This window comes from Haliotis asinina, chromosome 8, assembly GCF_037392515.1.
Source record: "Haliotis asinina isolate JCU_RB_2024 chromosome 8, JCU_Hal_asi_v2, whole genome shotgun sequence".
In the NCBI taxonomy this organism is placed as follows: domain Eukaryota; kingdom Metazoa; phylum Mollusca; class Gastropoda; order Lepetellida; family Haliotidae; genus Haliotis; species Haliotis asinina.
The window spans coordinates 33,576,448-33,602,011 of record NC_090287.1 but is presented as its reverse complement, the minus strand read 5'-3'; the positions used below and the strand labels follow the sequence as shown (position 1 = coordinate 33,602,011).

At 43.4% G+C, this 25,564-nt stretch overlaps 1 protein-coding gene across 1 annotated transcript; it reads left to right on the top strand.

Moving 5' to 3' along the window:
• LOC137295223 (uncharacterized) lies at positions 1–23,717 on the top strand. The gene is made up of 4 exons (XM_067826541.1): positions 1–233; positions 1,483–1,668; positions 22,582–22,728; positions 23,618–23,717. Exons 1-4 carry the CDS (start codon positions 1–3, stop codon positions 23,715–23,717), a joined length of 666 nt encoding a protein of 221 aa, XP_067682642.1.
• Positions 23,718–25,564: the final 1,847 nt, after the last annotated feature.

Genomic DNA, 25,564 nt, shown 5'->3' with positions numbered 1-25,564 from the left:
ATGCTGAAATTAAGTGAGCAGGATGCTGGAATTTTCAGCAGTGACGAGGACTCTCACATGGCACGTGTCATGAATGGGGAACATTCTTTTATCATATACAAGTCCAGCGCCGAGGTATACATGGCCACGGACTGCCTCCTTGGGCTCATTGGAGAGCCTGTAAATTCGGAGTATGAGGAGATTACCTTTGGAGTAGTGAAAGGATCCTCCCTGAAGTCCGACTTTGATAGCATGTACGTTACAATTTGTTTTAGTCAACACATTTCATTGTTGTGCAGTTTATGTTGATAATGGTCCCTATCTTCAGCTGTTGGCGATCTATAGCCAGGTTTTATACTTATAGTGCTCTTTGTTTTAACTTCCCATGCTAGTTTTACTTCCCATTGTGATCTTCTGGTGGTTTTACTGTCTTTCGTCGACTGGTTTTTATCATATACATATATTCATTTTCTATTTCAAGAATGATCTCGTCATGATATGGCTGCAATATCGCTGATGTGACGTTAAATTTTAACTCATTCACTCACTCACTCACGCACTCACTCACTCACTCTGTTGATAATGACTGAATGAGGATTTACGCCGTTGTTAGCAATATTCCAGCATTATCATGGCTCGGGGCACCATTACTTCGTTTGATCGGGCTTATATGGGGAATCGCATAGGGACTTCTGTCGCTTAGAAACGGCGTTCGAAAGACATAAAGGTGTATAAACCCTACCCTAGTACTATATAAAAGGAAAGGGATGTAACGATGAAACCACCCCTTCCTCGATCAAAGTTACATGGCTTTCGATCCGTTGGCCTGGACGGGGCCTTAAAAATATTTTACGCGGTGACGTGTGGCTATGATCGAAGAAGGGGTGGTTTCTTTTCGTTACATCCCTTTCCTTTTATGTAGTACTAGGGCATGGTTTTTACACCTGTATGTCTTTCGAACGACGTTTCTAAGCGATACAAGTCCCTGTGGGGAATCGAACACCGTATTTCGACGTGACGAGCTAACGCTTTAACCACTAGGCTGTACATATAATTTTACATAAAATCATAGATATAGATATGCATATGTTTCGTCATCAATTTGAAGGTTTGACATAATAGCTTAAATGTGCGTGATGTCTCCTTTATGCCCCGTTAAGAACTTACCTCGGTGGTAACAAGTTTTCCCAAACACTACTTCCGGACAAAAATAAGATTGTACACGGTGATGTGTCGCCTTGAATTAATAGTTTACATGTACATACATGTGGCATAGTACATGCTTGTTTCAGCATGAGGCATGTTAAGTGAAATATGGACTGTATATCTCAGCGCGTGTGTGTGTATGTGTGTGTGTGTGTGTGTGTGTGTGTGTGTGTGTGTGTGTGTGTGTGTGTGTGTGTGTGTGTGTGTGTGTGTGTGTGTGTGTGTGTGTGTGTGTGTGAGAGAGAGAGTAATGTCAGAGGACAATATTGCCTGTTGAGACTGTCAATCTGATTTCAGCATTTACTCGCTGAAAGAGAGCGGTATGCTGAATGCCTTGTGGAAGAAGTGGACGGCTGGCAGCAATAACGGCAAATGTGGAGTGGACAGAAGAGGCAAGCCCATAACACTGAGGGAGATGGAAGGAGTCATGCTGGTGGCTGGTGGGGGACTGTTGCTGTCATTGCTAGCCGTACTTGTAGAACTGTGTGCACGGCATCTTCTCAAGACTGATTGCTTTTAAATTTATTTGTTTGCAGTCTAACGATGCCAAGTGTTTGATGTGCATTGACATGGCAATGTATGATTGGTTATTCGACTTTTGTCTGCATCGAACATGGATTTAGTGAGCGAGTGAATTTAGTTTTACACCGCATTTGGCAGTTTTCCAGCTATATGGCAGCGGTCTGTACATAACAGAACCTGGACCAGACAATCCAGTGATCAACATCATGGACATCGATCTGCGCAACTGGGATACGATGACATATGTGAACTAAGTCAGCGACAAGCATGGGCTGCTGAAGGCCTATTCTACCCCGGGACCTTCACGGGTCGTATCTTGTTGACATACAGCGAGCATGACCACCAGATAATGTTAGTTACAAGCATGTGTTTATGAAGACCAATTTCCAACCGGATTTTCAGGGATCAGCTTCTACGTGTATTTATAATATACATAACAAACAAAGCTTGGCTTCATTACATCATTTTCTATAATGAACTATTGGCTGTGCGCAATCACAGTTTTACTACCAGCGTGATACAACGTGAGACGTGTTTATAACAACTGGATTACATGTCATTACGACAGGAAACCATGCCGAATTGTGTGTCAACACGACGGCAAAGCGGATGATTTCGGTCATGAGAACGTTAGACGGGTTCATTCACTGGTGCAAGATTAGTACATTTGGCAACAAGGAATGGAAGCAACCAAGAGGGGCGGTGGAGTAGCGTAGTGGTTAAAGCGTTCTTTCGTCAGACCGACGGCCCGAGTTCGATTCCCTACTATGTACCCTGTGTGAAGCCCATTTCTGGTGTGTCCCGCCCTGATATAGCTGGAATAATGTTAAAAGCGGCCTAAAACCATACTCACTCACTTTGAAGTTAATCATATTAAATACCCGATCTGCTGAACGTTTTGAGATATAATTTCGCAGATTATGAAACTATGTTTGTCAAACTGTAATTACTTATTTTACTTATTCAAGCACTGCATTATGAAAATAAAGTTGATGTATGTTCAAGTCGTCGATTCGTGTACAATATGATGTGTATCATCAGTGAGGGTGGAGTAACACGGATGGAAACTGTGAAACAATCTGTTTTTACATATACCTTTTATTTCCAAGTGTGTAATTTTAAATACTGTTTAAGAATTGCAGAAGGAGAATGTATTCTTGAATAAGTCCCCAAACAGACAAATAGTCTTTATAACATATCTCAAAGTGGTGAATTCGTGGATAGTCCTTTCATGATATATGCGGTGTCCACGGTTCCATGTAACCTTGTCTGACCACCTGATCCCGTTAGTCGCGTCACAAGAAAAAAAATGTTGATTTACAAAAATTTACAAAATTTAAATGTCATATTTACAAACATTTACAACGATTGTAAAGGTGATGTTTACAAGGATTGTAAATGTTTGTAAATTTAGGAAGGATGTTACTGCTACTTCTTTCAATTTTGCCATTTCTCAAGAATCCACGTGACTCTTTAAACTTACTAATTTATTATTTCTTTTGTTCTGTTAGAGTTCTTACTGTTGATATGCATAATGGATCTTGCATGTGACATATTTATTCATGAAAAGTGAAGGAATAAGCCATATTTTGTGTAGTCCATTTGTGCTTTATATCAATGCAACTGCGTCTGGTGAGTGAAAACATGAAAGTTCATGTGTACGGCCAGCATTGATCCATATACCAAATACTTGTGTCTGTTAAAACAGATGTCTTGCCTTTGTTCGAGATCATCATCCCAAGCTCATTCCGATGATTTTACCACTCTACGCCATGGGAACTATATGCATTCTCTAAATAACACCTGTCACTAGACCTTTTATGTTGGTGCTCATTAACGGTGTTATGCAATTGGCGTATTCAAGAAATCTCATAAACATGTCAATAGATAATTGGTTGTGATGTCAGTACGTGTGGATTGGAGCAAGTAGTCAAATGAATTAATAAAAATCATTGTGTAACAAGATTTATATAATCATTTACAAGAATTATGTTACAGAATATTTAAATGGTGCGTGCCGGTCTATCATTTGTTTGTTTATGTTCGGCGTACATAAATTTTTAATTTATTATTCATACATAAAACATAACTTACATAACTGTACAATCTGCTTTGCATTTGGTGACTTTCGTGAATATAAGAAATTCTTAAAGTGCTACACAATCATACATCATCAGTGTCAACAGTGATAGTTCACTTCATACACAAACGTTTCCATACTCTGTTATGGTCTTCCTTTCTGCTTGAAGATGTTTTTTTGTCTTAAGTCTATGGTTACTTCGGTGAGCATCCACAATTTTACCATCAACACACCAAAAATAATTATCTTACCAATAACATTCTCGTAAATGCTCTATATTGATACAATTAGTTTGTATGCGTGGAATGCACTTTACAAAGGTAAATAAACCAAAGTTCTAATACAAGATTATCATATGACAAATCACGCTGTTAATTCTTCAATCATATATAGTATCAAATCTAGAAGAAGCAGTGACGAAGAGTTAGGCAGATCTTAAGATGGACAGATTATTAAGATCAGATAATTCACTATTTCCATATGAGATTGTCTTCAAGCTTTACCCATGTTTGTTATTCAAATTTATATACATATGTGACAAAACATGCTGCATTTAAATTTTGTATTGTATCTTGTATGGTACCGGTGTCGATATAAACTGTAAAACTGTTCACAATCCCATGTCATTTTTTACCAATAAAAAACAAACACAATAATTAAGGACAAAAAATGAGATGTGTAAATCATTCCCTCTGCTGGTGATGGCTGTGTGGGATTAATTAAACGACCAAACCCAGTTGAGCATGCCTTATAATTCTCTTACTCTTAAAATAAACAACTTCAGTCCAAAGAGGATTCCACTAGTGGGATTTTCTGGCCGATTTGAGTTAGTGTTTTGATAACGCTTAGTCTTGATGAACAATAGTCTATTTCAACAACATGGTCAATTGGTAAAATTCATATTAAAGTGACATACCTTTATTTACATGTTTCACAAACCGTTGTGTACAAGTGCACTGTCCATTGTATTTCTTGGTTGGAGAAGTTACAGAGAGGAAGAGTACCTCAAAGTAATTTGATGACCTTTTGAGATCTAAATACATATATGAACACCCGATGGGAAAATGCAGTTGATCATTGCACACCGACATACGGACATTTTTGCTATCGTTAATTTGAGACTTTACATCTACAAAGCCGTTCAGAATGTCTGTCAGCGATATTTCTTCAGAGGGCACATTCAGCTCAGGTGAGTATATTGCAGATGATGCAAGTATATTATTTGTAAAATCAGTAAGGCAACCCTGATGATGCCATGTGTTCCTTCAGCAGCATGGTTGTTGAGAAATCTTACACTCAAGACTACCATATCATTTAGCAGGGATCTCAATATACAGAGTCGTAGAGTATCCCTGCCATTCAGTAAGTGTTTAGTATATTGAATCACGATATGAGAACAACAGCCCGACTAATTGGCTGATCAAAGGGTTATTACATTTCATAAATATCCTTCCTGGGACTTAATCAAGCTATGGGGGTGGAATATATTCCCCAGGTAACACCAGCTGTGGTTGAGCTGAAGGATTACCTGTTGCTTGTAATTTCAGTCATAATGTATAATCAGTATAAGACTGATTTTGGACATATTCTTACAAATGTAAAATGTTCTGTTTTATGTTTTAAGAGATAGGTTTCATCAAAAACAACAATGACGGAGCAATACAGACTAATCCCAGTATTCATGCATATACATATTTTGGGTTCCCATATCACACGTCATTATATGGATGGAATAGTGACTTTAATAGATATATCCTTTTCAAAATCGCTAAGGCATTTCACAATCAAATTTAACACAAATATATTTTAAAAACTAAATTGATTGTTTATTCCTTTGTGAATGTTTGTAACGTTTTCAGACAAGATATTCTTATACGATGTTGTATTAGCAGTAATTCGACTTTATTTAAGACTTTAGTTGTAATACCTGCTAGTCATTTTGTTAGGTTTTTCAAAATGCTAATTGCATTTTCCCCATGAATTTACTTTCACAGACAACTGTGAGGCAGGCTCTACGGAATGCTGAGTCTGTAGGAGGAATGACCCTAAATCCACAACAGACGTAAGAATATACTTTAATATGATTTAAATACAGTAACTGCAAGAGTTTCACTGCATTAAACCATTCAACAAGTAAAACTTCAGGTGTTTCTACAATAACCTCGACATGAATTTATCTTCATTGTGCTGACAATAAATTTAGAATTGTATTTTGTTAGGTTGGAAACAGGGCAGAATAAGGACTCTAAGGCAGCTCTCCCTGTTATTCCGCACGCTGAGTTTCAAGGTATTGCAGTTCTGCTTAATGCTCAGTCCTATATGCATCAGTGCACAACAAAAAATGAGCATAACCCGCTGTCATATAAATAAGAATGCTCATTTCTTGAGCTCCAAGCCGTAAAATTATGTAACAAAATGTGATGTTCATGGGCGATTTTGTTCAACCGTTTGAATCGGGTGCATGTGTTTGGTGACGACTTCTTGCTATAATTCTGTAATCACTCTATGATATACGTCAGTTTTATTGAAACATAAAGTTTCTGTCAGGGTATTGTATTTTGTTTGTTGCAGTGGCTATGACAAGATGTTTGCAGACAAAAAAAGAAACCGTCTCAAGAAAGAAAAACAACCAAAACAAACACAATGATGTCATGAGAAGAAGTTCCAGAAAAACTACAGTAAGTAAACATGAAAACCAATTTAAGTAGCTTTCGGGAATCAAGAATTAGATGAAATTTTTTTAAGTGGATGCACTACATAACTTGGCTTACCATCAATTAGAAAGGAAGAAGGCATGTTAATTGATGAATCTTAACTGAGATGATATCAATTAACAAGGCATTAGGCCTTGTTAATTAATGAACCCTTACTGACATGACTTGCTCATCAATGAACAAGGGATTAGGCCTTGTTATGTGTTGAGGCTTTGTTCAAGGCTGGGAGATACAGTAACAATCATCCCACAGTATTAATCCATGTGATCTTTCAAAGGAGAAAAAAAGTTGTACCATACAACACATGTGTTCTAATGCACTAAATACACAAGTATCAATAATACCTGCTATGAGATTATGAGAATAACCATTGATTCTATTTCCACATTGGTTTACCATTCACTTAATGCAAGTATAATCATAGTGACTGTTTTCTTCAGAAATCGAGTCGAAGGGATGCAACAGGCAGACCTCCCCAGCCATAAGAAAGCAAAATATGAACAAGTATTAAAGAATGAACAACTACAATGCTACCCCATTGTTTTTTATTGTATATTTGATAATAATGTGTAACATATTTTCCGTAAATTTGTAAATGGAATGTTTTTGTATGAAATTTAATCTTCCTCTTGTTATAATCTGTTAATAAACATCTAGTGTAAGCTTGACACTGTCTATTTGTTTTGGGATACTAGTAATTTAATTTGCATGAAAGACGGGAGTATTATAAACGTGAAACAAATTCCGCATTAAAGAATACCATTTCCATCAACAGTGCAGTATTGACCATGGAGCACTATCAAGCGAACATCAAATTTATTTCAATGTTATGATATGCTAAATTCCTTGTTCACGCGTCATAAACCAAATTCAGCACATTACAACTTTCACCACCTAAACAACCCACTCCTCGGCGCATTATCGCGATGATGACACTGCAAGATGTCAAACCAGTCTATAACTCCTCAGAAACAATTTCAAAATGTTTTTTTTATCCAAGTTTTTATCCAATAAAGATGTAGCAGAGTAGCGAGGGAAATGGAAGCAGTGTGACTCGCCACACCTCAAATATGGTTCCTATGCCATGTGAATAAACTGACAATGCACAAAGTCGAACGAAGGACTCCACCCCGCTAGGCCGCTACCCGCTAGTCCGCGACGGGTAAATGACGTAATTCAGTACCGCTAGCCCGCTAAGCTGCTGTGCTGTTCTAATAATTTACTCCCTCTGGATGGGATGATGCCGAACGAAGGCCATTCTGTGTTTTTACAGGCACAAGGTGGATAAGAACTTACTAGTATTTGGCGTTACCACTGTTGATCACGAGATAAAAAAAAAAACAACATATGAAATGTCAACATGTCAAATATTCCACCACTATAAGTATTAGTAACATATATTCCATTATATCAGTTCTGCTGTTTGTAAGAAAATAATAAAATTACAAGCATACTATCGCGATTCAGAAGTGCAATATGTTGTACCAGGGAGCCTATATAGAGTATTGTAGAGTATCCCTGGTTGTACTTGGACTTTTGTCCCTCGTAACGAAGCCCGCGGGAGACCAAACCCAGTCATAGATTGTGGATGTGCACTCAAGTGTAACGACGGTTACCGATTGTCTGCTTCATTTGCTGATACGCCGAGCGCTCATAAGGTGGGGCCCATAGTGTGTTCAGAAAGATGATGTGTTTCATGGGCAGTTTAGAAGTATGGCAAGTCACAAGAAAGTAAGATTCTTTATGGATAACAACTTTTTGTATTGTATATGATGTGTCGTTTCACTATGGATTGATATACCGTTGTCAAACAAAATCATATACACCATGTTGTTATCCATAAAGAATGTATGTAGAGATGTTGGGTTTTGTAAACCCATCTCTGAATTTGCGTTCGATCCAATCAAAAATCATCTCAGTAGAGATGGTGAACGACTGGAAACTGTAATTCGTCCAAGTACAAAGCAGGACTTGAAACTGACAAGCGTTTGCACCAGTTTCCGTGAGATCCAGTCATCCGAGAAAAACGGATGTAGTTTCTTTGCAACCCATAGACATAAAAACATGTCATATGTACAAGTATCACGCCTGCTTAATTACATAATGTGGCTGAGACAGGACCCGGATGCATGAGTCATCAATCAATTTATTTTGTTTATGGCGTATAGCCTGATAGGTGTTAAGTTTAAATTGCATGTGGTCAATGATTGAAGCTGTGTATTGCATATTGTCTTTAGCAGACAGGCAGCCATACATATAGGTATCGATAAACCAGACATTAAACTTTCTCTTTTTATGTAACGAGTAGATTATTTACTTGTTTGTGTACACAACCAAGATTAGACTACTGCTCACGATCTCATACTCCGGGCATGCATACTGTTTCAAGCTCCGTGAACCTATTCACAGCGCATGCGGTATGAGCGCAGCGCAGCACAACTGTTGAAACAACTTCTTCCCCCAGCGCTGGGGGAAATTTAGTGAATCGCTTGAACTCCGAATTCGCGGGTTTTCTCCATCGCGTTTTTTTTCTTTATTGGTTGAATTGGCATTTTTTATGATTTGTTTCGGTAACTGCATACCAAAAGGTATCAGCATCTGCAAAGTTGTGTTTTCCTTTTTCATGTGACCTTTTAGAAAGTTTCGTTCCATGAGATAACCTATCAAAATAATACAACATATCAATAATGCCCTATGTTCCAGGGTGGGCAGTTCTCTCTGGAGGTCTTGATGTTTCTTTTTCTTTGGGAGCAGTGTCTGGCTATCACTATGTTGCACCATGTTCAGTTTATTAATTTGCGTCTCCAGTCCAACATGAAATTTATCATCTCGAAAACGTTGGGATGGGCTTTTCCAACAAGTTACTTTAACCTCCCATGCCAACCTCCAACCTGTTATTTGTCCAGGGCACATTTCTGTCATGGGCTTCCATTCCTGAAGGTTATTGTTTAGTTATGTTAAAGATAGCAGTATCTGTTAACTGCAACTAGCCCGTGTACAACAGGTGTAGTCCCACGAAGCCTAAAATTATTCAGTTGGCTTATGGGACTTCATGCCTCAATGATTTTATGGGATTATGGTGGATTGTTGCTTGGCTGACCACAGAAAGGAAGAAGCAACAGAAACAAAAAAAAAATCAAATATGTTTGTGAAATATTTCAAAAGGTGACCTATCCCATCTGTATCACTGGTACTACTGGTAAAAGTTGGATCGACCACATGAATTATAGCAACATATACTATCATGTGTTATGTTATCACAACACAATCTCTATCATTTAGCATATTATCAGAGGTGACAAGGTGATATTGTTTATGGTTTATTGTTATTAACTGTTCTCAAACACAAAATAAGTGGGATACTGAGTCCGAATTCTTTTCTAAACAGCTTGCACATAGTGAAAGACACACCCATGCATCTTCACTCCACCGAACACTGTAGTAAGAGCATCAGCATCCTACCCCTAACACAGTGACCCCTGTCCACTGAACAGTGGTCTGTCCCACTCTTATTTCACGCCCCAATTACCTCATTAATTATGTCGACGGGTCAAACTGCAATTAGCCTTTGGGATTTATTAGGTGTGAATTTGAGGCCTTAAGGACCGTTTTACCATCACCCACCAGTTATCTCCACTTCAGGATCTCGTAAATATCTTGTAAACATCATCTTTCCAAAATTGTAAATGTCTTGTAAGCATCAGCTTTCCAAAATTGTAAATGTCTTGTAAACATCATCTTTACAAAAGATTCACAAGCTTGTAAAGGTGAACTTTTTTCCAATGATGCATGCTGGTGACACTGCGCCATGCATTGGTGGATGTTGTGATGTACTCCTGTATGTCGGGGGCGGTGTGCCATGCATTAGTGGATGTTGTGGTGTACTCATGTATGCCAGTGATGGTGCGCTATGCATTGGTGGATGTTGTGGTGTACTCATGTATGCCGGTGGCGTTGTGCCACGCATTGGTGGATGTGATGATGGTGGTTCATGTATGCCTTTGGTGGTGCCCCCTGGATTGGTGGACGTTGTGGTGTACTCATGCATGCCGCTGGCAGTGCCCCATGCATTGGTGGATGTCGTGGTGTGCTCATGTATGCCAGTCGCGATGCGCCATGCATTGGTGGATGTGATGGTGGTGGCTCATGTATACCGATACTGGTGCGCCGTGCATTGGTGTTGTGGTGTACTCATGTATGCCAGTGGCGTTGCACGATGCATTGGTGGACGGTGTGGTGTACTCATGCATGCCGGTGGAGGTGCTCCATGCATTGGTGGATGATGTGGTGTAGTCATCTATGCCTTTGGCGGTGCGCTGTGCATTGGTGGATGTGATGGTGGTGTCCCATGCATTCGTGGATGTTGAAGTGTACTCATGTATGTCAGTAGCGGTGTGCAATGCCGGTGGCGGTGCGACATGCATTGGTGGATGTGACAGTGGTGGTTCATGTATGAGGGTGGTGATGCACGATGCATTGGTGGATGTTGTGGTGTACTCATGTATGCCGGTGCTGCTGTGCCATGCTTTCGTGGATGTTATGGTGTACTCATGTATGCCGCTGGCGGTGCACCATGCATTGGTGGATGTGATGCTGGTGGCTCATGTATGCCGGTGCTGGTTCCCCATGCATTGGTGGGTGTTGTGCTGTACTCATGTATGCCGGTGGTGGTGCCCCATGCATTGCAGGATGTTGTGGTGTAATTACGTATGGCAGTGGCTGTGCGCCATGCATTTGTGGATATGATGGTGGTGTCTCATGTATGACTGTGGTGGTACCCGATTCCTGGGTCGATGTTGTGGTGTACTCATGTATTTCTACGGTCGTTCACCATGCATTGGTGGGTGTTGTGCTGTACTCATGTATGCCGGTGGTGGTGCCCCATGCATTGCAGGATGTTGTGGTGTACTCATGTATGTCGGTGGCAGTGTGCCATGCATTGGTGGATGAGACGATGGTGTCTCATGTATGCCGGTGATGGTGCCCAAAGGAATTCATGGATGTTGTGGTGTACTCATATGTTTTCGCGGTGTGCCATGCATTGGTGGATATGGTGGTTATGTCTCATGTATCAGGGTGCTGGGTCCCCATGCATTGGTGGGTGTTGTGGTGTACTCATGTATGCCAGTGGTGGTGCCCCATGCATTGGTAGATGTTGTGGCGTACCCATGTATGCCGGTGGTGATGCGCCATGGATTGGTGGATGTTGCGGTGTCCTCATGTATGAAAGTGACGGCACACGATGCATTGGTAGATGTTGTGTTGTACTCAAGTTTGTCGGTGGCGGGGTGCCATGGATTTGGTGGACGTTGTGGTATACTCATATATGAAGTTGACAGTGCGTCATGCTTTGGTGGATGTGGTGGTTATGTCTCGTGTATGCCTGCGGTGGTGCCCCACGCATTGGTCGATGTTGTGGTGTACTCATGTATGCCGGTGGAGGTGCGCCATGCATTGGTGGATGTTGTGGTGTACTCATGTATGTCGGTGGCGGGTGTGCCATGCATTGGTGGACGTCGTGGTGTACTCATATATGCCAGTAGTGGTGAACCATGCATTGACAGATGTTGTGATGTGCGCATCTATGCCTTGTGGCGGTGGACGATGCATTGGTGGATGTTGTGGTGTACTCATGTATCCCGGTGGTGGTGTCCCATGCATTGGTGGATGTTCCGGTGTACTCTTGTATGTTTTGGCGGTGTGCCATGCATTGGTGGATGTGATGGTGGTGTCCCATGTATGAGGGTGATGGTGCAACATGCATTGGTGGCTGTGGTGGCTCATGTATGCCGTTGGTGGTGCCAAATGCATTGGTGGATGTTGTGGTGTGCTCAGGTATACCGGTGGCGGTACACGATGCATTGGTAGATGTTGTGTTGTACTCATGTATATCGGTGGCGGTGTGCCATGCATTGGTGGATGTTGTGGTGTACTGATGTGTGCCGGTGGCGGTGGCCCATGCCGGTGGCAGTGCGCCATCCATTGTTGGATGTAATGGTTATGTCTCGTGTATGCCTGTGGTGGTGCCCCAAGCAGTGGTGGGTAATGTGGTGTACTCATGTATGCCGGTGGAGGTTCCCCATGCATTGACGGATGTTGTGTTGTACTCATGCATATCGATTGTGGTGCGCCATACATTGGTGGATGTTGTGGTGTCCTCACGTATGGCAGTGGCTGTGCGCCATGCATTGGTGTATATGATGGTGGTGTCTCATGTATGAAGGTGCTGGTGCACGATGCATTGGTGGATGTTGTTGTGTCCTTATGTATACCGGTGGTGCTGTGGCATGCATTGGTGGATGTTGTGGTGTGCTCATGTATGCCGGTGGCGGTTCCCCATCCATTGGTGGATGTTGTGTTGTACTCCTGTATCCCGATGGTGGTGTACTCCTGTATGTCAGTGGCTGTGCGCCATGCATTGGTGTATATGATGGTGGTGACTCATATATGAAGGTGCTGGTGCCCCATGCATTGTTGGATGTTGTGGTGCACTCATGTATGCTGGTGGCGGTGCGCCATGGATTGGTGGATGTTGTGGTGTGCTCATGTATGCTGGTTGTGGTGTACGATGTGTTGATGGATGTTGTGGTGTAATCATGCATGTCAGTGGCAATGAGGCATGCATTGGTGGATGTTATGGTGGTGGCTTATGTATGTCTCTGGTCGTGCTCCAAGCATTGGTGGATGTCTTGGTGTATTCATGTATACCGGAGGCGGTGCACGATTAACTGGTGGATGTTGTAGTGTACTCACGTATACCGGTGACGGTGCGCCATGCATTGGTGGATGTGATGGTGGTGTCTGATGTATGCCGGTGGTGGTGCCCCATGGATACGTGGATGTTGTCGTGTACTCATGTATACCGGTCGTGGTGCCCCATGCATTGGTGCCGTCTCATGTATGAGGGTGGTGGTGCCCCATGAATTAGTGGATGTGATGGTGGTGTCTCATGCATGTCGGTGGCGGTGGACGATGCATTGGTGGATGTTGTGGTGTACTCATGTATGTCAGCGGCGGTGCCCCATGCATTCATGGATGTTGTGGTGTACTCATGTATGTTTTGGCGGTGTGCCATGCATTGGTGGATGTGATGGTGGTGTCTCATGTATGAGGGTGATGGTGCAACATGCATTGGTGGATGTTGTGGTGTACTAATCTATGCCGGTGGCAATGCGAAATGCATTGGTGGATGTGATGGTGGTGGCTCATGTATGCCAGTGGTGGTGCCCCATGCATTGCAGGATGTTGTTGTGTATTCATGTATGGAGGTAGTGTGTTCCATGCAGTGGTGGATGTTATGGTGTGCTCATGCATGTTGGTGGCAGTGGACGATGCATTGGTGGATGTTGTGGTGTACTGACGTATGTCGGTGACGGAGCGCCATGCATTGGTGGATGTTATGGTGGTGTCTGATGTATGCCGGTGGTGGTGCCTAATGGATTCGTGGATGTTGTCGTGTACTCATGTATACCTGAAAGGGTGCGCCATGCATTGGTGGATGTTGCTGTGTACTCATGTATGCCGGTCGTGGTGCCCCATGCATTGGTGGATGTGATGCTGGTGTCTCGTGTATGTCGGTGGTGGTGGACGATACATTGTTGCATGTTGCGGTGTACTTATGTATGTCAGTGGCGGTGTCCCATGCATTGGTGGATGTTGTGGTGTACTCATGTATGCCGGTGGTGGTGTTCCCTTCATTGGTGGAAGTTGTGGTGTACTCCTGTATCCCGATGGTGGTGTCCCATGCATTGGTAGATGTTGTGGTGTACTCCTGTATGTCGGTGTTGGTGTGCCATGCATTGGTGAATGTGATGGTAGTGTCTCATTTATGAGGGTAGAGGTGGCCCATCCATTGGTGGATGTTGTGGTGTACTCATGTATGCCGGTGGTGGTGCAAGATGCATTGGTGGATATTGTGGATATTGTGGTGTACTCATTTATGCCGGTGGTGGTGTCCCATGCATTGGTAGATGTTGTGGTGTACTCCTGTATGTCGGTGTTGGTGTGCCATGCATTGGTGGATGTGATGGTGGTGTCTCATTTATGAGGGTAGTGGTGGCCCATGCATTGGTGGATGTTGTGGTGTACTCATGTATACCGGTGGTGGTGCCCCATGCATTGGTGGATGTTGTGGTATGCTTATGTATGCCGGTGGAGGTTCCCCATGCATTGGTGGATGCTGTGTTGTACTCATGCTTATCGATTGTGGTGCACCATGCATTGGTGAATGTAGTGGTGTCCTCACGTATTGCAGTGGCTGTGCGCCATACATTGGTGGATATGATGGCGGTGTCTCATGTATGAAGGTGCTGGTGCACGATGCATTGGTGGATGTTGTGGTGTACTCATGTATGCCGGTGGTGCTGTGCCATGCAATGGTGGATGTTGTGGTGTGCTCATGCATGCTGGTGGCGGTGTGTCATGGATTGGTGGATGTTGTGGTTTCCTCATGTATGCTGGTTGCGGTGTACGATGTGTTGATGGATGTTGTGGTGTAATCATGCATGCCAGTGGCAATGAGCCATGCATTGGTGGATGTCTTGGTGTATTCATGTATACCGGTGGCGGTGCAAGATTAATAGGTGGATGTTGTGGTGTACTCCAGTATGTCGGTGGCGGTGTGCCATGCATTAGTGGATTTGATGGTGGTGTCTCTTGTATGAGGGTACTGGTGCCCCATGCATCGGTGGATGTTGTGGTGTACTCATGTATGCCGGTTGTGGTGCCCCATGCATTGGAGGATGTTGTGGTGTGCTCATATATGCCGGTGGCGGTGCCCCATGCATTGGTGGATGTTGTGTTTTACTCATGTATATCGATAGAGGTGCGCCATGCATTGGTGGATGTTGTGGTGTAATTACGTATGGCAGTGGCTGTGCGCCATGCATTTGTGGATATGATGGAGGTGTCTCATGTATGACTGTGGTGGTACCCGATGCATTGGTCGATGTTGTGTTGTACTCATGTATGCCTACGGTGGTTCACCATGCATTGGTGGATGTTACTTTTTTGTATGTTGTGGTGTGCTCATGTATGCCGGTGGTGGTGTCCCATGCATTGGTTTATATTGTGGTGTACTCATGTACACCGGTGGCGGTGCCCCATACATTGGTGGATCAGATGGTGGTGGCTCATGTATCCACATGGTACTGTGCCATGCATTGGTGGATGTTGTGGTGTACTTATGTATTCAGGTGCCGGTTCCCCATGCATTGGTGGATGTTGTGTTGTACTCATGCATATCGATTGTGGTGCACCATGCACTGGTGAATGTTGTGGTGTCCTCACGTATTGCAGTGGCTGTGCACCATGCATTGGTGGATATGATGGTGGTGTCTCATGTATGTAGGTGCTGGTGCACGATGCATTGGTGGATGTTGTGGTGTACTCATGTATGCCGGTGGTGCTGTGCCATGCAATGGTGGATGTTGTGGTGTGCTCATGCATGCTGGTGGCGGTGTGTCATGGATTGGTGGATGTTGTGGTTTCCTCATGTATGCTGGTTGCGGTGTACGATGTGTTGATGGATGTTGTGGTGTAATCATGCATGCCAGTGGCAATGAGCCATGCATTGGTGGATGTCTTGGTGTATTCATGTATGCCGGTGGCGGTGCAAGATCAATAGGTGAATGTTGTGGTGTACTCAAGTATGCCGGTGACGGTGCGCCATGCATTGGTGAATGTTGTGGTGTACTCCTGTATGTCGGTGGCGGTGTGCCATGCATTAGTGGATTTGATGGTGGTGTCTCTTGTATGAGGGTACTGGTGCCCCATGCATTTGGTGGATGTTATGGTGTACTCATGTATGCCGGTTGTGGTGCCCCATGCATTGGTGGATGTTGTGGTGTAATTACGTATGGCAGTGGCTGTGCGCCATGCATTTGTGGATATGATGGTGGTGTCTCATGTATGACTGTGGTGGTACCCGATTCCTGGGTCGATGTTGTGGTGTACTCATGTATTTCTACGGTCGTTCACCATGCATTGGTGGATGTTGCTTTTTTGTATGTTGTGGTGTGCTCATGTATGCCTGTGGTGGTGTCCCATACATTGGTGGATATTGTGGTGTACTCATGTACGCCGGTGGCGGTGCCTCATACATTGGTGGATCAGATGGTGGTGGCTCATGTATCCACATGGTACTGCGCCATGCATTGGTGGATGTTGTGGTGTACTCATGTATGCCGGTGGTGGTGCCCCATGGATTGGTGTATGTTGTTGTCTGCTCATGTATACCAGTGGCGGTGCACATTGCTTTTTTGTATGTTGTGGTGTGATCATGTATGCGGTTGTCAGTGCCTCATGCATTGGTGGATGTGATGGTGGTGTATCATGTATGCCGGTGGTTGTGCCTCATGCATTGGTGGATGTTGTGGTGTACTCATGTATGCCAGTGGTGGTGCAAAATGCCTTGCTTTATGAAATGGAGGTTTCTCATGTTTACCGATATTACTGCACCATGCATTGGTGGATGAGATGGTTGTGGCTCATGTATACCGATAGTAGTGCGCCATCAATTGGTGGATGTTGTGTTGTACTCATGTATGCCGGTGGTGGTGCCCCATGGATTGGTGTATGTTGTGGTGTGCTCATGTATGCCTGTGGCTGTGCACATTGCTTTGCTGTATGTTGTGGTGTACTCATGTATGCCGTTAGTGTTGCGCCATTCATTGCTGCATGAAATGGTTGTGGCTTATGTATACCGATAGTACAGCGCCATGCATTGGTGTATGTTGTGGTGTACTCATGTATACCTGTGCCTGTGCACATTGCTTTTTTGTATTTTGTGGTGTAGTCATGTATACCGGTGGCGGTGTGCCATGCATTGCTCGATGTTGTGGTGTACTCATGTACGCGGTTGTCGGTACCCCATGCATTGGTGGATGTGATGGTGGTGTCTCATGTATACCTGTGGTGGTGCACCATGCATTGGTGGATGTTGTTATGTACTTATCTATGCCAGTGGCGGTGCCCCATGGATTGGTGGATGTGATGGTGGTGGCTCATGTATGCCTGTGGTGGTGCCCCATCCATTGGTGAATGTTGTGGTGTACTCATGTATGCGGGTGGCCGTGCACCATGCAGTAGTGGTTGTGATGATGGTGTCTCAGTAGGCCGGTGGCAGTGCTCCATGCATTGGTGGATGTTGTGGTGTACTCATGTATGTGGTTGTCGGTGCCCCATGCATTGGTGGATGTTGTGGTGTACTCATGTATGCCTGTGATGGTGCACCATGCATTGGTGGATGTTTTTATGTACTCATGTATACCAGTGGCGGTGCGCCATGCATTAGTGGATGTGATTGTGGTGGCCTATGTATGCCTGTGGTGGTGTCCCATGCATTGGTGGATGTTGTGTGTGCTCATGTATGCCGGTGGTGGTGTGCCATGCATTGGTGGATGTTGTGGTGTACTCATGTATGCCGGTGGTGGTGTGCCATGCATTGGTGGATGTTGTTTTGTACTCATGTATACCGGTGGTGGTGCCCAGTGCATTGGTGGATGTTGTGGTGTGCTCATGTATGCCAATGGCGGTGCGCCAGTAGTGGATGTGATGCTTTTGCCTCAGTAGGCCGGTGGTGGTGCCCCATGCATTGGTGCATGTTGTGGTGTACTCATGTATGCCGGTGGTGGTGCCCCATGCATTGGTGCATGTTGTGGTGGACTCATGTATGCTGGTGGTGGTGCGCCATGCATTGGTTTGTGTTTTGGTGTCCCATGTAATGCCAGTGGTGGTGCGACATGCATTGGTGAATGTGATGGTGGTGTCTCATTTACATGTATTGTGGTGTACGATGTTGAGGTGATTTTTTTACTTTAAACCAGACATAGTGAAATTAATATTTCGAATCCACGTCATTTTATATTGCAACTGAAAATTTAAGTCTTAGAATTTTATTCAACTTAGGATAAAAGTTGTTTAACAAACGATTATAGATTCAAATCGTTATTACTGGTTTGTATTGCAAGGAGGTAAGCGCAGCAGTTAGAACAGTGAAACAAGTGCACGTGCGGTACGTGATGAGCGTTAACTTAGACCAACCCAACTTCTCGACGTTTTATTTAATGTGTACCCCAAACCCCCTGTAATACAAACAAAGAAAGTGATTTGAAATTATGATCGTTTGTTTAACAACTTTCATCTGAAGTTGAATAAAATTCTGAGAATTAAATATTCAATTGGCAAGGTATAAAATTATAAGAAATTTGACATCGTAATTTCATTTTATTCGATTTACGTTTTTGTTTAAAGAGACATTCATCGGTACGCTTTCACGGCAAACGGACCGTAACAGCAGAATAACACGAGTGAGTCACGAAAGCGATGAGCAGTGATAAGCACATCACAATTTACAACATTCCCACCCACGGACGACAGTTTGTTTTAATTTATTTACATTGAATGTTCCATACACCAATGTCACTTTGGGTTTAACGTGTAACTTTAAATTTACAATGGGTTATACCTGTATTGTAGTAGCCGTTGATTATGTTTTAGCTATATTGTCTTACATAAAAAAATCTGTAATTAATGAAAGAAAATTTTGTTTCGTTTTGTTTCAGTAATGAATATTACCAGGTCTTACTTGGCTCACGCTAAATAAGAAAACATACCTCTGTGCAAACACTTGTGATTGAGGTGCTTTCAATAGCTCTAATCCTTTGTTTCGGGTTTGGCGACTGGGATTAGGTTGCGTAAGCGAGCGACCCGAAGCGAGCGACTGAAGCCCGCTTGGAGTTTGAGCACCCACCCATAGTGATGTGAAATATTCGTCGTGGGGACAGAAAGTCTTGAAATCCTGTAGAGGTAGGACGACTTCAAGGATTCTTCGGAAGGGCGACAGAGGACCAGACAGGTAGGTGTTTCCATATCTATTTGAAAGAAAATATGCATCTTCATTGATATTTGTTTCATATACAGTGCACACTCATTCTCCCATAGTTCACAGCCATTTCGGTATAGATGGGAAAGGTTGATACTGGTTTCTGCATGTAAATGGAGTGGTAGTGCAGCCTAGTTGTGTTGGCACGTCATGTTCAGTGTCAGTGTTCGAGTCCTCACTTAAATATTATGTCCCACGCCAACTTATGAGGCCCGTCGTTGGAATATTCCCAAAAGCGGCAGAAAACCACACTTACTCGCTGTGACTCATTTCTTTCAGACGCAGGAACCCTGGCACACTCTGGATTTGGTGTTGTGTCACTCTAAACCCTTCCAACTGGACTTTAGTACACTGGCTTTCCGAGGGTCCGATGGGATGAGTTTTTGTCTCATGGTGGCTCCATTGTGCGTCTGCTCTCCGCGTAGCCCCCTGCCGAGCGTACATGGAGTAGGTTCGGTGCTAGGGCCTGACTGTACAGTCAGGATGGTTGTTACAGCAACCCAGCTAGTTTAGGGTTGGCACACTCTGTGGCCCCAGTCTTTTCAGCACCCCCAGTAGACCCAATGCTGACTGCACTTGACTGGTAGATTAGGGGTTAGTGTAGATAGGGCCCCCTTCGTGCATGCCCTGTACGATGCTATCTATTGATAGTATAACTTAGTGTTCAGCCACCATTCCGTCCTTCAATAGGTAGTTCGAGACAAAGCAAGTCCCGGATGGTCACTTTGAAAGTCAGTGTACTGGCCACCTGCTGGTAAAGCATTCACTATTTCAGTTTAAAACTTAAATTAAATTTTGTTTTTCACGTCCTGACATATTTGCTTTGTATTTAAATGTAAGGGGGTCGTCGAATAACCGAATGGTTAAAGCGTTCGCTCATGACGCTCCAAACAACCCTATTTCGATTTCCCATATCTGTATGATGTGTGAAGCATCTATTCGTTGTTTCTCACCGTGATATAGCTAGTATATTGCTGAAAGCGGTGTAAAAGGACACTCATGCAGTCATAATCTGTGTGAGAAGCATAAATTATGTAAAGTGTTCTTTGCCTTTTTAAGTAGAACCGTTGCTTATGCATCCTTGTTTATCATGACGTCTACTGCAAAATTACAACTTGAGATTCATGTTTGAGATTTTACGTGTAGGCATATAAGTTGCATTTATGCACACAGTAAGTGCCAACGATGTAAACTATATTCTCTTCACTGTTATGAGCAGGGATGCCATCTACCTGGGGGCGGAAATGGACCCTGAAGTCCCCCAGAGGCAGGACGACTGCCAAGAAGATATTCCGTGGACAGAAGTGGATCAAGGTCTCTTCTGGCGGCAGGACAACGACTACAAAGCCTCCAGACTACCAGGAAGGCAAGTTCTCCAAACTATCTTTTGAAGACAACATACAATATATTCTTGTTGACAATGACGTCATGAGCAAGTTACAACTTGTGTTTCAGATTACAGACCAAAAAGCATATGCTTTTAATATTTATTATCTATGTAGTAAGTATCAGTGATATGAAACATAAACCTATTCGTTATCGTGACTATTAGGAACGTGGATGCCATCGTCCTGGGGGCGGAAATGGACCCTGAAGTCCCCCAGAGGCAGGACGACTGCCAAGAAGATATTCCATGGATAGACGTGGACCATGGATTCTTCGGAAGGGTGACAGAGGACCAGACAGGCAGGTGTTTTCAACTCATTTTGGAAGAAAATATTTGTTTCATATATAGTGCACACTAATTCTCTCATAGTATACAGCCATTTAGGAGTGAGTGAGTTTAGTTTTACGCCACACTCAGCAGCAATATTCAGTTATAAGGTGACGGTCTGTAAATAATCGAGCCTGGACAAGACAATCCAGTGATCAACAACACGAGCATCGATCTGCGAAAATGGGAACCGATGACATGTTTCAACCAAGAAGTCAGCGAGTCTGACCACCCGATCCCGTTAGTCGCCTCTTACGACCAGTATAGTACACAGCCATTTAGGTATAGAATGGAAATGTTGATACTGGTTTCTGCATGTAAACGGAGTGGTAGTGTAGCCTAGTTTTTCAAGTGTTGGCACGTCATGTTCAGTACCATTGTTCGAGTCCTCACTTAAATACTATGCCCCACGCCTACGTAGGAGGCACGTCGCGGGAAAATTGCCAAAAGCGGCAGAAAACCACACTTACTGGCTGTTGTTAATCCAATCTACATCCGAGAGAAATGTGATTACTGATGCTTATGCATGACTCATTTCTTTCAGACGCAGGAACCCTGGCACACTCTGGATTTGGTGTTGTGTCACTCTAAACCCTTCCAACTGGACTTTAGTACACTGGCTTTCCGAGGGTCCGATGGGATGAGCTTTTGTCTCATGGTGGCTCCATTGTGCGTCTGCTCTCCGCGTAGCCCCCTGCCGAGCGTACATGGAGTAGGTTCGGTGCTAGGACCTGACTGTACAGTCAGGATGGTTGTTACAACAACCCAGCTAGTTTAGGGTTGGCACACTCTGTGGCCCCAGTCTTTTCAGCACCCCCAGTAGACCCAATGCTGACTGCACTTGACTGGTAGATTAGGGGTTAGTGTAGATAGGGCCCCCTTCGTGCATGCCCTGTACGATGCTATCTATAGATAGTATAACTTAGTGTAACCCACCATTCCGTCCTTTAATAGGTAGTTCGAGACAAAGCAAGTCCCGGATGGTCACTTTGAAAGTCAGTGTACTGGCCACCTGCTGGTAAAGCATTCACTATTTCAGTTTAAAACTTAAATTAAATTTTGTATTTCACGTCCTGACATATTTGCCTTACATTTAAATGTAAGGAGATCGTCGAATAACCGAATGGTTAAAGCATTCGCTCATGACGCTCCAAACAACCCTATTTCGATTTCCCATATCTGTATGATGTGTGAAGCATCTATTCGTTGTTTCTCACCGTGATATAGCTAGTATATTGCTGAAAGCGGTGTAAAAGGACACTCATGCAGTCATAATCTGTGTGAGAAGCATAAATTATGTGAAGTGTTCTTTGCCTTTTTAAGTAGAACCGTTGCTTATGCATCCTTGTTTATCATGACGTCTACTGCAAAATTACAACTTGAGATTCATGTTTGAGATTTTACGTGTAGGCATATAAGTTGCATTTATGCACACAGTAAGTGCCAACGATGTAAACTATATTCTCTTCACTGTTATGAGCAGTTATGCCATCTACCTGGGGGCGGAAATGGACCCTGAAGTCCCCCAGAGGCAGGACGACTGCCAAGAAGATATTCCGTGGACAGAAGTGGATCAAGGTCTCTTCTGGCGGCAGGACAACGACTACAAAGCCTCCAGACTACCAGGAAGGCAAGTTCTCCAAACTATCTTTTGAAGACAACATACAATATATTCTTGTTGACAATGACGTCATGAGCAAGTTACAACTTGTGTTTCAGATTACAGACCAAAAAGCATATGCTTTTAATATTTATTATCTATGTAGTAAGTATCAGTGATATGAAACATTAACCTATTCGTTATCGTTACTATTAGGAACGTGGATGCCATCGTCCTGGGGGCGGAAATGGACCCTGAAGTCCCCCAGAGGCAGGACGACTGCCAAGAAGATATTCCATGGATAGACGTGGACCATGGATTCTTCGGAAGGGTGACAGAGGACCAGACAGGCAGGTGTTTTCAACTCATTTTGGAAGAAAATATTTGTTTCATATATAGTGCACACTAATTCTCTCATAGTATACAGCCATTTAGGAGTGAGTGAGTTTAGTTTTACGCCACACTCAGCAATATTCAGTTATAAGGTGACGGTCTGTAAATAATCGAGCCTGGACAAGACAATCCAGTGATCAACAACACGAGCATCGATCTGCGAAAATGGGAACCGATGACATGTTTCAACCATGAAGTCAGCGAGTCTGACCACCCGATCCCGTTAGTCGCCTCTTACGACCAGCATAGTACACAGCCATTTCGGTATAGAATGGAAATGTTGATACTGGTTTCTGCATGTAAATGGAGTGGTAGTGTAGCCTAGTTGTTCAAGTGTTGGCACGTCATGTTCAGTACCATTGTTCCAGTCCTCACTTAAATACTATGCCCCACGCCTACGTAGGAGGCACGTCGCGGGAAAATTGCCAAAGGCAGCAGAAAACCACACTTACTTGCTGTTGTTAATCCAATCTACATCCGAGAGAAATGTGATTACTGATGCTTATGCATGACTCATTTCTTTCAGACGCAGGAACCCTGGCACACTCTGGATTTGGTGTTGTGTCACTCTAAACCCTTCCAACTGGACTTTAGTTCACTGGCTTTCCGAGGGTCCAATGGGATGAGCTTTTGTCTCATGGTGGCTCCATTGTGCGTCTGCTCTCCGCGTAGCCCCCTGCCGAGCGTACATGGAGTAGGTTCGGTGCTAGGGCCTGACTGTACAGTCAGGATGGTTGTTACAGCAACCCAGCTAGTTTAGGGTTGGCACACTCTGTGGCCCCAGTCTTTTCAGCACCCCCAGTAGACCCAATGCTGACTGCACTTGACTGGTAGGTTAGGGGTTAGTGTAGATAGGGCCCCCTTCGTGCATGCCCTGTACGATGCTATCTATAGATAGTATAACTTAGTGTAACCCACCATTCCGTCCTTCAATAGGTAGTTCGAGACAAAGCAAGTCCCGGATGGTCACTTTGAAAGTCAGTGTACTGGCCACCTGCTGGTAAAGCATTCACTATTTCAGTTTAAAACTTAAATTAAATTTTGTTTTTCACGTCCCAACATATTTGCTTTGTATTTAAATGTAAGGAGATCGTCGAATAACCGAATGGTTAAAGCGTTCGCTCATGACGCTCCAAACAAACCTATTTCGATTTTCCATATCTGAATGATGTGTGGAGCCGATATTTGTTGTTTCTCCCCGTGATATAGCTGGTATGCTGGTAAAAGCAGTGTGAAAACAACACTCATGCAGTCTTAATATGTGCTGGAAGTATAAATTATGATACAGAATACTGTTTACTTTTATTAGCAGAAGCCACTGTGTTCTTCCAAACGACCTTTTAGAGAAAACATAAAGTGCCTCCTTGTGTACAATGACGTCTGCTGCCAAGTCATAACTTGATTTTGGTGTTTGAGATATGTTCTCGTGGAATCATATATTTTGCGTTTATGCACACAGTACAAATGATGTAAAATATGTTTACCTTTATTATCAGGAGCGTGGATGCCATCGTCCTGGGGGCGGAAATGGACCCTGAAGTCCCCCAGAGGCAGGACGACTGCCAAGAAGACATTCCATGGACAGAAGTGGATCAAGGATTCTTCTGGAGCAGCATGTGGATGTTTTACTGTTCGGACATTTTGTGACAATGTACTCTGCGTGTCTACTACTGTAAACCCTCCAGTAGAATAGGTAGCGTTGCATACGTTGAGGGAACACGGTTCCAGAGTTTTTTTTCTCAAAAATGTTTTTTATCTCTGGTTTTACGTGTCGGGCTTCAGTTACCTTTGACCTTGTTCAAATCTCAAATTTGATCAAGATCAATTTAGACACACATTCTGCGACAACAATGTTGGTGTTTATGTTCGAGGATTTGGTACTGTTCCATGTTGGGAATGATGACATTAATAAAACATAATCCGCACAGCTGGTCCAATTGTACTTGTTTGTTTTGCTGTTTTGTTTGTGAAACTTGTGAACTCGAGAAGAATTGTTTTTGTCCATGGAAATCGGATGTGCACGACTTTATCGCCTTGTCGGAGTGCTTGTTTTTAGCCATACACTGCCATGCACTGCTAAACACCGCCAGAAACACATCACGAAACAAGTCCAACATTAAAACAATAGATCAATACACGGGGGTATTCTAATGTCTACAAACCAGAACTTACAATACAAAAAAGCCTATCAACATTACTAGATCACATCGCACAGACCTTTAGTTCAATGTATGTACTAAACAATCCAGTGGTGTCTGTAGATGAGACAAGACATTAAATGAAAAGCTCCCACCAACATCCAACAGTCTAGAATATTACATTGCGCAAGTAAACAACCAAGTGCATGTTTGCCAATCATATTCCTTAACCAGCTGACCATGGTTGGAGCATTTGTGATGGTCAGCGTATCCCTATTCTGGTGTTCTGATGTCGAGAGATGCTGCTCCCCATGGATTGGTTGAACTGACACAGA

Bases quoted from the DNA above. Each gene is read 5' to 3' on its own strand.
- LOC137295223 (XM_067826541.1), top strand. From the start codon at position 1: ATGCTGAAATTAAGTGAGCAGGATGCTGGAATTTTCAGCAGTGACGAG. The intron at 1,669-22,581 runs GTGTGCACGGCA...TGTTATGAGCAG, and splicing joins CTAGCCGTACTTGTAGAACT to TTATGCCATCTACCTGGGGG. The intron at 22,729-23,617 runs GCAAGTTCTCCA...CATTTCTTTCAG, and splicing joins GCCTCCAGACTACCAGGAAG to ACGCAGGAACCCTGGCACAC.